Genomic DNA, 15283 nt, shown 5'->3' with positions numbered 1-15283 from the left:
TCTTAACAGGAGGGCAGGATATAAATAAATTGTTTCACCAAATTAAGACCACTTAGCTATCTTTCTCATACAGGAACATAGTATTCAGAAAAGACTAGAATCCCTTATTTGTTTATTCTTACCAAGGAGCATATATATATGATGGTGAACAGTTTTGTTTGTTTAACTCAAATGTCCCTATAAGGATATTTCACTTCATTTTCGTTTTCCATTTTTATTTCTTGGCACTCATTAAGATGAAAGCAAAAGACAACCATAAATCTTTAGACAGTCCTCAATGCTAAAACTGTCCCTGAGTTCCTGGCATCTAGCCCAGCTTTCAGACTCACTTTGTGACAAGTGGTGCTTTCCTGAGCTAGAATTTATCCGTCCACCTTAGATCTGTGGTCTGGTGATGGAAGGGAGATTAGATTGCCTCAAAATACTTTTACTCTGTGTGTGTGTGACTCACAGGAGTCATTTTCTGACCAATGGCAGCAAACAAGACAACATCCCAAGAATGTTTAGACTCAGAGATCTGGAGCTGAGATATTACAATCAACAGTCACACATCACTCAACTCCAACTAGGCTAAAAGGTTTGCCTCCCTCACACTTCAGTTTTCTGTATACATGGAAATTCATGCATCCATGGGAAACAGAAACATTCTGGATTTGACCATATTTAGATGACTGCATTTAGAATCAGTGTGGTTTAGACTTCAAGTGTTGGATTAGGACCTTGGAGAACAGGGTCCCTACACAGCCATGGTGCTTATTGGGCGCTTTTGGGCCAGTTATGGTCTCGCACCCCAGTGCACTCCAACAGGGTTGTTGCGAGGACAAAATGGGGAGGGGGAAATTGTGTATAGTACCTTAAGCTCCTTTGAGGATATAAATGTAAAAATAAATGAAATTAAGGTCAAAAACAGTATTTTTTCCCTCCTTTTATGCTTCCCCAAGTTTTTTATATTCTGTAGGAGATAGCCAACATTCATACTCAAAGTAGATGCATTAAAACTGATGAACTTAAGTCTATTGACTTCAATGGATCTACAATGAGTATGACTAATGCTGAATATCACCCATTATGTTGATTAGATTATAGTCCTTTCGTGACACTAATCAGCCACAATAAAATCCACCAATCATCTTTCTTTTGGATGTAATTGCTGTAATCTACGCAGAGCATGTGGGAAGTGTTAAATAACTATACAGTACATAGGTTTTTTTGTGGTCGCAGACTTTGGAATGCCTTGCCCAAGGAAGTCAAGAAAAGGAAGATCTCAATTCTCCTATTGTTTTTCCTCAAGTTTTCCTACCACCTGGATTATTTTATTATTTTGTTGCTGTTGCTGCTTGCCAATTTGCTCATGTTATGCAATGGTTTAAATCTTGCATCTGTTTTGCTATTTTCTTTGCATTCATTTCTTATTTATTTAGGCATTTCCATACCACCCATCAATCACGTCCCCTGGATAGTTCACAATTTAAAAGTTAAACAAATACAATAAATAGTACTATAGTATACTACATTATAAGGGACACAGGTGGCACTGTGGTCTAAAACACCGAGCCTAGGGCTTGCCGATCAGAAGGTCGCCGGTTTGAATCCCCGCGACGGGGTGAGCTCCTGTTGTTCGGTCCCAGCTCCTGCCCACCTAGCAGTTCGAAAGCTTGTCAAGTGCAAGTACCGCTCCGGCGGGAAGGTAAACGGTGTTTCCATGCACTGCTCTGGTTTGCCAGAAGCAGCTTAGTCATGCTGGCCACATGACCCAGAAGCTGTCTGCAGACAAACACCGGCTCCCCCGGCCTATAGAGCGAGATGAGCGCCACAACCCCAGAGTCGTCCGCGACTGGACCTAATGGTCAGGGGTACCTTTACCTATACTACATTATACCTTGAGTATAGCGGTTTCCCCTGTAAATAGGTGATCAATATATTAAATTAATGCTAATAAACAAATATACCAATCTACGCACAATGAAAACATTAAAGTGCATATTGTGGGTGGGTGGTAATATGATCTAGAGCATCTAGCACTGGAAAGACCTTTTGATTTAGTATCCATTCCTGGAATGGTTATTCCTTTAAGAATGGGTTTCATGGTACTACAAGAATTTGTTCAACAAAACCCCTCTTTGCATCCCGCACACAATAATGTTCATGGTCAGACAACCATGTTAGCTCAGGTTTGAGTGCTGGTGGGGAATTGGTAGGGGATCAGCCACAATAAAACCCACCCACTGACTGAAACATGCTCTTCCAAATTCATACCAAGGCCTGACAATGTCATCTCCACCTGGTTCCAAGAAGGGCTTGAAATAATATGAATAGAGCAGATAAAGAAACATGGGTTGCTTTTCAGCCATGGCAGCCTGAATGCAAACGGCAAACACTCCTTCCATGCAAGTGGCTTCAATAGCTCTGTGGTATCCCTTTTCAAGGCAACATTTTCATCCAAAAGTAAAAGGTAAACATTTCTAAAAGGAATTGTCAGTGCACAGTGAATTTACCCTAGTGCAACTGCTGCTGTATTTCCACAGCTGTCAAATGTTATTCTACCATAAACTACTATATTTTGTTCCAAGGTTCAATCTTTAACATATGCCATTAATAAGGTACTTGATATTTTACAAATTAGTTGTTTGAATTAAGGAACAAGTGTCACTCAACACCGAGCACATTCTGTGCATGCAAAAGGTTCCAGATTCAATCCCTGGCATCTCCTAGAATGATTGGGCATGACTTGCTGCTTTCTTAAAACAGGATTGCTTTCCTAGGCTGTAGCTATGATGAGGTGAAGAGCTGCTTTTTAGAATAAGGTGTCCATAAGGAAGGGAGGTGGGTGGCGCTTTGGTCTAAACCACAGAGCCTAGGGCTTGCCGATCAGAAGGTCGGCGGTTCAAATCCCCACAATGAGGTGAGCTCCCGTTGTTCAGCTCCCTCGGCTTATAGAGTGAGATAAGCATGCAACCCCAGAGTCGTCCGCAACATGACCTAATGGTCAGGGGTACCTTTACCTTTATCCATAAGGAAATACATTTTTCTGAAAGAATTGGGGGTGTAACTACCCCATGGTGGGTTTGAGAGGATAGGATGTGTCACTTTTCCAAGTCCTATACTCAAAACCTTATAATTCTATTCAGTGTTACTGAATTCAGAAAAAAATACTTCCTTTCTTTATAATCGTAATGAAGATTAGGATCCCTGCTTCAGCCATAAATGTTCATTGGAAGAAGGTGGAAGCTAAGCAAAGTTGGTGAAGGGTATTATAGAAACATAGAATTGTAGAGTTAGAAGGAACCCCGAGAGTCATCTAGTCCAATCCCCTGCCATGCAGAAATCTCAACACACAGTTCCCCCATCCAATTTGAAACCATGCCGGACCCTGATCTGCTTTGCAAATGTGCTAGCAGAATGAATTAATCCGTCTGGTGAACTTGGGTATGCATTTTAAGAGTATTTTACCCATTCATCTGCATTGAAGACTGATAACCAAAGAATACCCTAACTAGGCAATCACCAAGTACTTGCTGCCACTGGTAGTTGATGCCCATTGGGAACTGGAAAAATGGAAGGCAAGGAAATGAAACCAGAGTCAACTAATTCTAATTTTGTTCCCATCCTCCTCCCCACTGAGTTCCATAAGGGCGACACTGAGATCACGGAGGAGGAATCTGACAGCAACTGCCACTCCTTCGACTGGTTGTAAGAAGGCAGGCAGGTGAAGTCTGGCTGAGAGCAGTCTGAGATTGGTGAGGCAGTGCTCCACTCACCATAATGGAGTAGCCTCCATTGCTTTTTTCCTCTCTGATTCACACTATGCCAAAAGAACCCAAACCCCCTCAGTCCTACAGTGTGGATACTGCTGGATATGTCTGTAACTATTCCTTTCCAGCTCTGTAGCCTTTAGTAGCTGCTCAAATTATTGAAGCTCACCAGCCACTCCAAGTAAAAAATTAATAAATTCCTGAGTAAGAAGATCAATTCACAAGCCTGAAAACTGCACTAGTCTTATGCACTGAATTCAATATGAACTTCATCACAACCAAGCAGTTGCCTGTTTTGTATAGTATACATCAAAATTGATTTTCAGACCATGTGTACAACACTTCATTGTGGGCTGAAAATCAATCTGGCAATGCGGTAGAGCAATCAGATGATTGCCTGGTCATGTAGCAGTTATAATGCACATTGAACTTGCCATGAGACTAGGACCAATTTTTAGTTAGACAACTACGGTTTTAAACTGTAAGCATAAAAACAGAATTTATCCACTGAGTTTCCTTTTTCATAGAGCATTTTCTAGGATTTTGTGCACATGTCCACTCAATATTTTCTTCAAGTCCTGATGCCTACGCACATAAGAGGTCACTATAAAAAGGGGGGAAGAGAGAAACTATGTTTGCCATCAGTAGATGCCTGCTTTCATTTGTTATGCTCCACCCATTTGATACTTCATATGGGAGCAAAACTGCCAGAACTGAAAGCCAGTTTCTGGCCTTTTGGGTATAAAAGGTGTATAGTGTGATGAGAGAAAGAAACTAAGGCTTTAAGGCTACTTGGGAATATTAACTAGCCTTTGGTAAGATTTATGTTCACTGAATGTTCTTTGACATATTTTAAATGTTAATGGTGCAGTGATATAATATATATGTGTGATGAGGCTGGAAGGGACACTGAGGCAATTTGCCTCCATGCCCATGCCGGCTGCTATGACATCATGCTCAGATGTACAAAAGCAAGTGTGTTTCTGCTTTATAAGCAACAGTGGAAGAGAGAAGAAAAAAAGATGAAGGAAAGTAGAAAGAATATTAAAAGATGGTTCAGATAATGGTTAATCTGTTTGTAAGACTGAGAAGGGAAGAAAAGACTGTGCTCCTTGATGATGAGTTGGCAGGGGTGACCCAAAACATTTTAGCACCTGAGGCGAACCACAAAATGCCGCTCTCCCTGCTGGGAAAGAAGGGGTGAGTGAAGTTCTACATCAGGAACAAGGGAGGAATAAAGGTCCAAATCGGGAACAAGGGAGGGGGAATCAAATGAACCTCATTAGACAGTTGAAGTGTAAATCAAAGGTCGTTGCAGGGGTAAAACCAGCCTGCTCTGAATCATGCCAGGTGGATGCAGAGCCCAGGATGCAGAGGGCAGCCCCCACCATGGTAGCAATGGATGATGCATTCCTTGGAAGCAGGATCTGCTGTCCCTGTGGAACCTGGCACCTCAAGTGGTCACTTCATCTTGCCTCATGGGTGGGCCAGCACTGTGAGTTGGGTCCAAGCCCTGTGCACTGGTGTAGGAGAGGGATGAGAACATCCTGAGGGTTGTGGTCTTGTGGAGAATACCACAATTATGTATTATGATTATTCAAACACTATGCATTGCTTGCATCTTGTGCACAGAGCCTATACATTGTCTAGTATGCCTGTCCACAGTATACTCTACCTCACATTGCATGGACAGAGACTATCTGTGCCTTGCAAACATGCTGGGTACAGACCAATGTGTCTGCAGGCAGAAATGTACAAAGACAGAAAATAGGAAAAGACAAAGAACATATAAGAAAAATAAAATATAACATAATGGTTATATTTTAATGGTTGTCAAGTAACAAATGGTGCATAAAAGAAAATGTTGCACCTTTTACAAGTCGTTTTGCACAACATGATTCATTTCCGATAAATTGCAATGACTTATTGCTTATTATCATAATAGCTGAAAAATCCAACATGTAATATTTAATCCTATAAATAAAATGACAAGATCTTATAATGTTACTACAAAAGCTACTGTAAGTTGAAATCCACCTCTCATTGTATCAGGTTCGAAAGTGCTGTAACTACAAACCCGCCAAGCTTTCATTAGGCAAAGTAACAGTTAAAAAAAAATCAGGATTGCAATTTTGGCACTCAGATAAAGACTATCACACACAGATGGTCTCCACTTCAGCTCCCTCCACCCTCCTGCATGCAAGCCTTGCAACCACTGAGCTAGTAGCAGCCAGGCAGGAAATCTTCCAAAATCCCAACGTTTTCCATCAGTGCAAGTTTAACAAGGCAGATCAAAAAGCAGCTGCAGAGGTGCCAACACAACTAACTGGGGAATCACAGAAATGCTGTAGTTGGAAAATGCACACAGTAGGAATCAGGCATCTGGACCTTGCAAATGCCAAATATAGTCCATGTGGCAAAAGGTGTTGACATCGCAGTTGGAGGGAACAGAAAGCTACAATCAGAAGCATTAAGTTCAGCAACCACAAGAAGTGACCCAGATACCACATTTGAGTTGTATACCTGCTGTGTGGGGTCAGGTTGTAACGCATCAGAGTCCAAAGTTGGATAGGCTCAGCATGTACATGTACATAAATTAAAATTCTAGAAACATAGATACAACAATTTAAAATAAAATGAGAAAAGCAATCTAAAACAACTTACAAAAATAGGGTTGGTCCTAAAAATATATTAGATATATTGGTTGCTAGATGTCCCCTTATAGCATCATTCAGATTCTCAAGTCAAGGCTGGGCAGAAAAGAAGCTGCCTACTAGTGGAACATTCTTACTCTATACTTCAACACAGAAAGAAGCTCTGAGGCCAAGAATGCAATGTAACATTTGTACCTACTTGCTTCTACTCCTGTTAATTCCTGGATTGGCTTTATATGCACTATCAAATGCCATTTTTGAGCATATGGTGATAGGCATTCACATAACACTAAGCCTTTCAATTGCTCAAGTATGGAAAACTTATGTGGATATGAAAATAGGATAACCCACAAGCTGTTTGTCCCATCTTTACCTTTCCATCCTGAAAGGTAATGACAGGACAAACCATATTATGGATTATGTTGTCTTTACAACCAAGTATGTTCTCCTTTTGCACCTTTCTGGAATATCCCATCACCATTTTTTTTAATCTCATGCTCTTTACTTTCTGGGGATGTGTCTTGATTTTACCAATGAGGAGGAGCATGTGAGAAAGAGATGAAGGATAATAAAAGCTTCCACAGTCACAGCCTTTGACAGAATTGTGTTTTAAAAATTGCACTGTATTGTTCTTGCTGTTTTAATCAATAACAGTAGACAATACCCAGAAGAGAGAAAGCAAACCAGGACCAGTAAGAAGATGGAGGGCAGTGCTCTGTCATGAAGAGTGCCATATCATGTGAAATTAAGGCAATGCATATATATCCCAAGACTGCAGGACCAGATCAACTTCCAGAAGTTCACATTTCTTTCCCAGACCCTCTCAAGGTATATTTATTATAATATATTTTTAAAACAACTTTTCTATTCCCAAGTGGCCAATGGCTAAGATATTCACTTTGCTGAACCAATTCCTCAGTCCTTGCTAATATATGCATGTGGCATAATTGTTGGTGTAACTATAATTATTTAGGCTAAGACTACATTAAAAGAGCCACTAAAGTCCTTCTGAATAACTCATCACCATTAAATCCTCTACATCTATGTTTGACTTGTAACATAGATAAAGCAGTTTGCAAAAGAACGGGGGGGGGGGGAGAGATAGGATGATGAAAATGCTGAGTAAGATGTAATGTAATCATCTTTGTTATAAATTCTGAATTAAATGCCATGTTTTTGCTAGTTCATAGATTTTGCTATATATTAATCCACAACACTGATGTAACACCAAAATCCACTCCTTCGTTGCCAATGTGGACCAGACACCTTTTCAGCTGGCCACAAAACTAATCACTAGTTATCAAGCCAGACAGACAGCTATGCTCTCTCTCTCATAGGCATCCAGAGATGGGAAGCATGTAAGCAGTCTTTCACAGACACATAACAATTCAATCTTCCTTGCTTCAGAAAGCACAGTTCAATTTTCAGAGAATGAATGAAAAGAAGTAACTCTCATCCACCTGTAAAGATGTACAAATGTGAATGCAGAATATGACATTTTAAATTCAAGTTTTGCAAACAGATGTTTTTTCTGCTATTGCTAGGCAAGGAAAGGAAGGTCGAGCTATTCAAACAGCAGTAGGAATTTCCCTCCTGCCTCAAAAGGCATAAACAATCAACCTAACAGTATGCTTCAAGATGTGTCCTAACCTCATTATGTTATCAACATGGTGTGACACTGACCAGGCTCAAGCCATTTCATGAATGTCACTCAGACGAGACAGAAGCATTTCCCTCTCAACTTCCTATCTTAGGCTGCTATAGTTCCATTATTGTGGAGGCACATTATCTCTGTTTTTAACACATAATTGCAGAGAAAACAAGTAGAAAGACTCCATATCAATTATGGCCCTCTCTTGCAAGGCTGGCTTCAATTCCGTTCAAACTAGCTCCAATTTTCCCAGCTACATCAAGAGAATGTGCATCACTGTTCTTTGTACAAGGTCACACACATGTGTGCAAGCTTTCTTCATTTCTGCAATTTCGCCAAAGCCTCAGTGGAGTTCATTAGTTCCAAAATGGCTCTGCGTTTAATAAAATCCCCTTCCATTTGTGTGCATAATAGGTTTTTAGTGGGGATGAAACAGATATAAAGACGGCAGAAACGGCTGCTTTCAAATTTCTGTTACAAAGGGACAAGAAGGGATTGACCTTGCCCTTACTGAAGTTAATGGATAACCTCGCAGGAAAGCATGATTGCCATCAAAGGCCATAAGCCATAAATAAGTTGCTTCAGAGTAATTTCACTTACGGCACTGAGACTCCTGTAAGTGTTTTAAGAAACACAGCAGAAATTGAGGCATAGGATAAACCAGGCATCCCCAAACTTCGGCCCTCCAGATGTTCTGGACTACAATTCCCATCATCCCTGACCACTGGTCCTGTTAGCTAGGGATCATGGGAGTTGTAGGCCAAAACTTCAGGCCAGATTCAATCCTCAGGATCTGCAGTAATGTCGGGGAAATATCCCTTTCAGAAATTCAGGAGAACTGCTTCCAGCCAGTGTACTGAGCTACATCGACCAAAGATCTGACTCATTTTAACAGCAGCTTTCTGTGCAAATAAATTCTTAGCAATAACCAGTGGGTACCATTTTGCTTCAGCCCCTTGTTCTTTTTGGTTGAAGGCTAAGAGATAGTGACTAGCCATAGGTCATAGCTAAACAGAGGATTGAACCCATGTCTCCCACGGTCTAAGTCTGTACCCTTGCTATACCACACTGGATCTGCAATATTACCCTACAGTGGCACTTATTATTTTAAAATCCTGATTTTTTTATTCCACATTCTGCTGGCTGAGTTTCAGAATCCAAGAGGCATGTTATCAGCTTATAAACATGTATTTTTCTCCTTCAAACCTTAAAAGAAAAGAAAAAAAGCATTACACATCATATATTGGATAATGCGCTTCTTGAAGAAGGTTCTCCATGTCTCTGGAAATCAGGACGGTAGAAGTTGCTATGGCAACTCCTTTTTCCTCCTTTCAGAATTAAATTACAAAGTGAATGTGAAGCCAGACTTGTTATTGTTACCCAAGTGAAGGCTTCCCCTGAGCAGCTGGACAAATCTGGTTTTCCAGAGTTGGACCAACTCCACCTTCCTCTCCCTCTTCTCAAAAAAACCCCAACAACCCACCACCCACCACCCACACAATTGGCTATAGAAGATATCAAGACGAGAAATGATTCATGCTAATTAGGACTTAGCTAAAGAGCATCTTCAAACAGGGGATGGTTCCGAGTCCTTCTACAAGACTCTCTCAGAGCTATACCTAATGACCCACAGTAAAGGATTGTAGATGATAGTGGAAGAATGCCTTGCTGAGGAGCTTTATAAATTTAAGAGCATTGCTTTCAAAAGCAGGGAAGTGAACTGCACAAGAAAGATTGTTCTTTGGGTAGAAATGCGGGAGCACTCATACTTTAAAAAACTGATTTTTAAAAAGCTACATTGTCACTCTGATGCAGTGGTGGCTTTGTTAGTGTCATAGGCCTGTTTTGCATGTAACATGAAGCCATAGTTTGTTTCACTTAACTGCGGTTTGTCTGTGATCCAGAACTCATCTCTGACTGCCAAGAAAAAACCTTGGCTTGTAGTAAGTAAGAAGAGAGCTTAATCATGAGTCTGGGTTCAGATAACATGCTAAGCTAGTTTCTGTTTGGCTTACCAGTGCACAGCACCATTCTTTTCTGTCCTGTACTGCAAGCTACCCCTTAAGAAGCACTTGTGATACTGTGAGACACAAAACAGGGTTGGTGCTGCTTAGAAGACAAATGAAAAAGTCCCCTTACATGCATAAATCTACAGATCTGGATTGGAACCATACTATTTTGCCCCTTGGTTGTTGTAGCAAGCACAACTTGCTGCATTTCGTAATGGCTGGAGGCAATTTTCTCCAATAAAATTGCTCTCTTTTCTAAGTGCATCCGATTTCCATCTCTGCAGGATGTGCTGTTTTCTGAAGCAGCCTTTTCAACCTACCGTCTCATCCAGTGTTTTCCAAAAACAAACTAATCACTTTGATACTCAGCTAACTAGAGCTCTAGTAGAAAGTAACTGCAGCCTCTCTCTGCTATAACAAGGCAACAGATCTGAGGGCAAGGCTAAATTACAACAGGATGGATGCCACAAAACTTTGACAAGTGTACAAATCTTAAGAATGAATAAGTCAATGCAATTTCAGACAGACACACACACACACATACACACACCATTTGTCAGGGCTGGAAAAATATTTTAATCCCTTGAAAATTTAAGTCAGTATCAAATGCATTACTGCCAGGCAAAATGCATGTTCCCCTGTTACATTTAACTCAGTCTGCTTTTTCTCCCTCTGACTCCCCCATTGTCTTTGTTGAAATTACACTGTAAGCTTCTTGGGGCAGGGACTTGTGTTTTTGCTTATGATACTCTAAATAGCTCATGTACACTAACTTACCCACAACTACTACCAAGTTTAAGTGAGATACATTCTTGCCCATGACAAACCCATCAGCATAAAAATGTGTTGCTAACAGCTATCTGCATATGCAGTCTAGGTACAAATATATTTCGTCAGGTATGCATTATCTGCATATCCAACCTAAATATAGGTATAGAAATCAAAATACACAAAAGTCATGCACCACCAATTCAACAGATTATTGCTTTTCTTTAGTACTTGCCTGGAGGAATCCCATTTCTATAACATTGTGAGCTGTATGTGTGTGTTTAATACTGGGTTTATGGTCAGGAGCAAATATCTACACTAACACCACTTCTAAATAGCCTATACCTCAGTTCCAGCCTTTCACTTTTGTAGGTAGAAAACAGCAACATGTCAGATGCACCAGTTCACTAACATCTTTCCTGCATATGCTTCACCTGATGGCAAAACCTTTCAAATCTTTAAAAAGGATTCCAAACCAGCCCCCGTTTTCTCTCTCTCAAACTGCAAAGCAACAAAGCAAAAGCTTACGACTTGCTAGGCAATAATTCCCCCAAAGATGCATTCCAAAGCCTTTGTTTTTCCTTCCACACGCTCAAAGCTGCTTCATGAAAATACTTCATCATGGTGGCCAAGGCCTGAAGAATGGTTATACATGCTCATCTGTCTCTGTTTCGGAAAGACAATTATTATTTTTCCAGCTCCATCCCTCTGCAAGTTTGCATTCCACCACCACCCCCTTTCATGCCAGTGATTCTTCTTTGGGGGCAAGTAAAAGAATAGCCACATTATGGTCTTTCAAAAATCTCCATTGGTTAGTTCTGAATACTGGAATGAATGCAGACTCAGGGCTTCCAGCTTTCCCATTCACAGCACTGGGAGTTCTGAGCTCAGTCAACCTCTCAGGAAAGAACAAGGGAAATAGCTTGTCCTGTTGTTATGGATTGCATTCCATTTGTCCAACTCTAAGTTTTGTTTCTTTCATATATTTGCTATGACTTCATGCTAAGCCAAATATAAACACATTTCCCTCCTCCCCCCCCCCCAGCACCAGACAAGCTTATGCTGAAACACAGGCATTGCCATTTGCGTTTAGTAGAAACACTAATCATTCCAGGCAAGAATAGAAAAAGTCACCATCTTTCAAAGGGCAAATTTATAATGAGAACACCTGCCAAGGTGCCCTAGAACATAGCCCTGAAACTCTTCATCACCTGAAAGGAAGGCTTGATCAATTAAATAATATCCCTTCATGAAACAGACACAGCAGAAAAAGCTCAGGAATGAAACAATTAACACCTACTACCGTAAGATGATAGATAGATAGATAGATAGATAGATAGATAGATAGATAGATAGATAGATAGATAGACAGACAGCACTTTCACAAAATACTCTGGCATTTTGTTAACAAAAGGGGGGAAAGCCAACAGCAAAAAGTCATAACCATAAATTCAAAAAACTCAAGGCATTATCTGCACTACAGACTTAAACCAGTTTAACTATCATTCCTTCTTATCGGGAAAGCCTGGGAATTGTAACTGGAGGGAATGGGGATAGGAGTTTCTAGCACAGGGTAGTCAGTGACGTGTCCTCTCATCATTCTTGACCCTTGGCCATGCCAGTTGAGGATGGTGGGAGCTGGAGTCCAAGAGCATCTGGAGGGCACCACATTGGCTACCTTTGTTCTAGCAGAATGTTCAACATTCCACCAATCTGCAGTTCCCAGGATTCTTTGGGGGAAGAGGTATGAAACTGATATCAATATGCAGTGCTGATAGTGCCCACTTTTCCCCCTAGAAGTAATCCTGATAAAACAAGTGCCAGCCTAAAACCATGTAATCCAAACATCTTGGCTGCCATCTGATGTGACCATGTGACTTTTTCTCTGGACTTCCCAAAAGCCACTGTGCTGAGTAAGTAGTAAAAGGTGTAACAACAAATAATGATGAAAGTAAAGGACTTACCAGATTGGAATTAGTAGCATTGGAATCATCTTCTGGAAAGGGGATATAGATAGCTAAGGCCACACAATTGGCAAAAATAGTCAGTAAAATAATAATTTCAAATGGTCTGAGGAATGGAGTTAAGGAAGGTTGATATTTTTTAATACATATATATATATATACATACATACATGCATACATTATATTGGAAGAGGGGGAAGGATTTAAAAGAATTCTGTTTAATGAAGACATTCCTAATCCCTTGTATTTTGAAAAGAAACATATGCCTTTTAAAGTGCTTTTCAACCCTCCCAGCCAAGTTTCTTCCTAATATGTCAAAAGCACAGTAGGCCAGTCGCGTGCCAGAGTAAACATAGATTTCTTAAAAGTTTTTTTCCTTTATTTAGATTTAATTTCAAGTTTATTTTACCCTCTCGGGCTGTGCTGTTATTTGACAGACAGCCCACCAAATTCTCTCTCTTTCTTATTGCATTTGCAATACAGTTGCAAACTGCCTATTAGTGCTGTCATTTAAGAAAATATCTCCCAAATCTTAATACACAGTGGTTCAGCATTTTTCAACCCTCTTTTGTTACCCTTTGAAAGGAAATTTAAGAGAGCAGTATTCAAAGAAGCACAAGGGGTTTAAAAGTTATGTAAGAGTTTATTTTTAACATTATTTTTAACATTCAGCGTCTCTTCATTCTAATCTCTGAGGGTGTGTGTGTGTGTGTGTGTATATATATATGTGTATATATATATATATATATATATATATATATATATATATATATATATATAACACAAGGTTGTTAAAGGGCATTATTAAAATAAGTTGTGGCTTATTTTGCATACTTTCACATCAGAAATATGCCAAACAGTGGTGTCTATTTGAAAATGCATGTATTTGTTCAGAATACATCTCACCACTTAACTGTTCTCAAATTGAATTCCCCATCATCAGTTTTTCACCTTGATTGGGTTGGGCAGAAAATGACTGAAACCTCATTTAATATTGGTTCCCCCTAATATCAATATCAGTACACCCACACTTGCTGAGCTGATGGACAGCACTGAGGTCCAATAGGACTGCACTCTCATTTCCTCCTAAGTTGTTCCCTGTGATTATTCTATTGGGCAAATAAAGGAACCACATGAAGGCACCCAGTTGGCAAAAACTTTTCCTAAGAATGTCCTCTGTGTCAGTGGAAGGTAAGGTTTTTGCAGGACAGGTGTACAATGTGAGTCATTTACTACATACCCCTACTCCTATTGAAGTTCATTAAAATACACTGCAGGCGTGCTTTTGCTGTTTCTTCCCTATGTTTCCAATGGAATAGATGAGTGATGCCAACCAAGTGGCCATTGCAAAGGTTCCAATCCAATTTTCTTGTGTAGTTTAATACAGATCTGGTACTATACTGCATATGGTCCAGTTCACAAGTGTATACTATGGAATTTAGGTCCTGGAAATACAACTATATGGAGGAGCTCTGTGTGGAAAATAATAAATATTACTCCCCACACCAATGTAGAAATGTTCACTCTAACGACAAACTGCAAACCAGGCAAGGAAGGATGATAGAGTATGAAATAAATTATTGCAACTACGTGGGGACAGCGGCGGAGGAAGCCCCTCGGGCATCTGGGGCAGCGCGCCCAGGAGTGGGGCGAGTCGCCCATAGGGGCAGGGCGCACTGCAGGGCCTCCAAAGTCTGCCTGCCTCCTCCCACTTACCCACCCTACAACTGGGGGGGGGGAGGCAGCGGACGGACCATTTGGGCAGCGCAGAGCTTGCATGTGCCCAAGCCACCGCGTCTCTCCCAGAAGAGACGCATGGCTCAGGCGCACTGCAGGCTCTGCGGTGAGTGCCGCCCGGCATTTGGTCACCCCCCTCAGTGGTGACACCCAGGGCGGCCCGCACCCACCACACACCCCTTCCTCCGCCCCTGCGTGATGAATTAGGGTAATTGCATATGGAGGCTTTCCATGTGTAGCTGCCCCCATGTTGTTGTGTGTTTTATGCCCTCGTTTAACTATACGGATTGGGCCTTAGAAAGGGACTCTATTGGTCAGCCAAGGCAATTGTTGCCTTGTTGGCCACAGAGAATAAGAAACATATGACTATGCAAGTTTTAATTTGTGCTGGATAGTTCATGATCAGACTGAAATATTGAAAAGTAGACCATTCACAACTATAGAGAAAGCAATTAGCATATGGTTACAGATGCACATTTTGTCCTCATTGTTTCTGACAGCTAATGCCCTGTGTACAATTTTATGTTGACCTGTATAAGCTATTATAAAGACACAAGAGTTCGTAACCTCTGATCAATTCAATTAATAATAATAATAATAATAATAATAATAATGTGGTTGGTGCACATTTAATTTCTCATATGCACAACTTTTAAAGTTTTGTAGGTTTCATTTTAGTACAAATTATGGAAGGTAAGAGAGTGAATACTCAGAGGTAGGAGAATTTGTTATGCGCAGTTGAAATTTT

The 15283-nt window shown here is 40.6% G+C and overlaps 1 protein-coding gene across 25 annotated transcripts in view; it reads right to left on the bottom strand.

Annotated features, from left to right (window-relative positions):
* Positions 1 to 15283, bottom strand: part of CACNA1C (calcium voltage-gated channel subunit alpha1 C) — a 541815-nt gene that overhangs the window by 420303 nt on the left and 106229 nt on the right. For all 25 annotated transcript variants that reach the window (XM_088676810.1, XM_088676812.1, XM_060279995.2 and 22 more), the window contains exon 3: positions 12799 to 12904. In XM_088676810.1, coding sequence (XP_088532936.1) covers positions 12799 to 12904 — 106 coding nt within the window. The remainder of the gene's footprint in view (positions 1 to 12798; positions 12905 to 15283) is intronic.

This window comes from Zootoca vivipara, chromosome 9 (assembly GCF_965207765.1).
Source record: "Zootoca vivipara chromosome 9, rZooViv2.hap1.1, whole genome shotgun sequence".
Taxonomy (NCBI): domain Eukaryota; kingdom Metazoa; phylum Chordata; class Lepidosauria; order Squamata; family Lacertidae; genus Zootoca; species Zootoca vivipara.
Note: the sequence above shows the minus strand (reverse complement) of the source record. Positions and strands in the feature narration are given on the sequence as shown.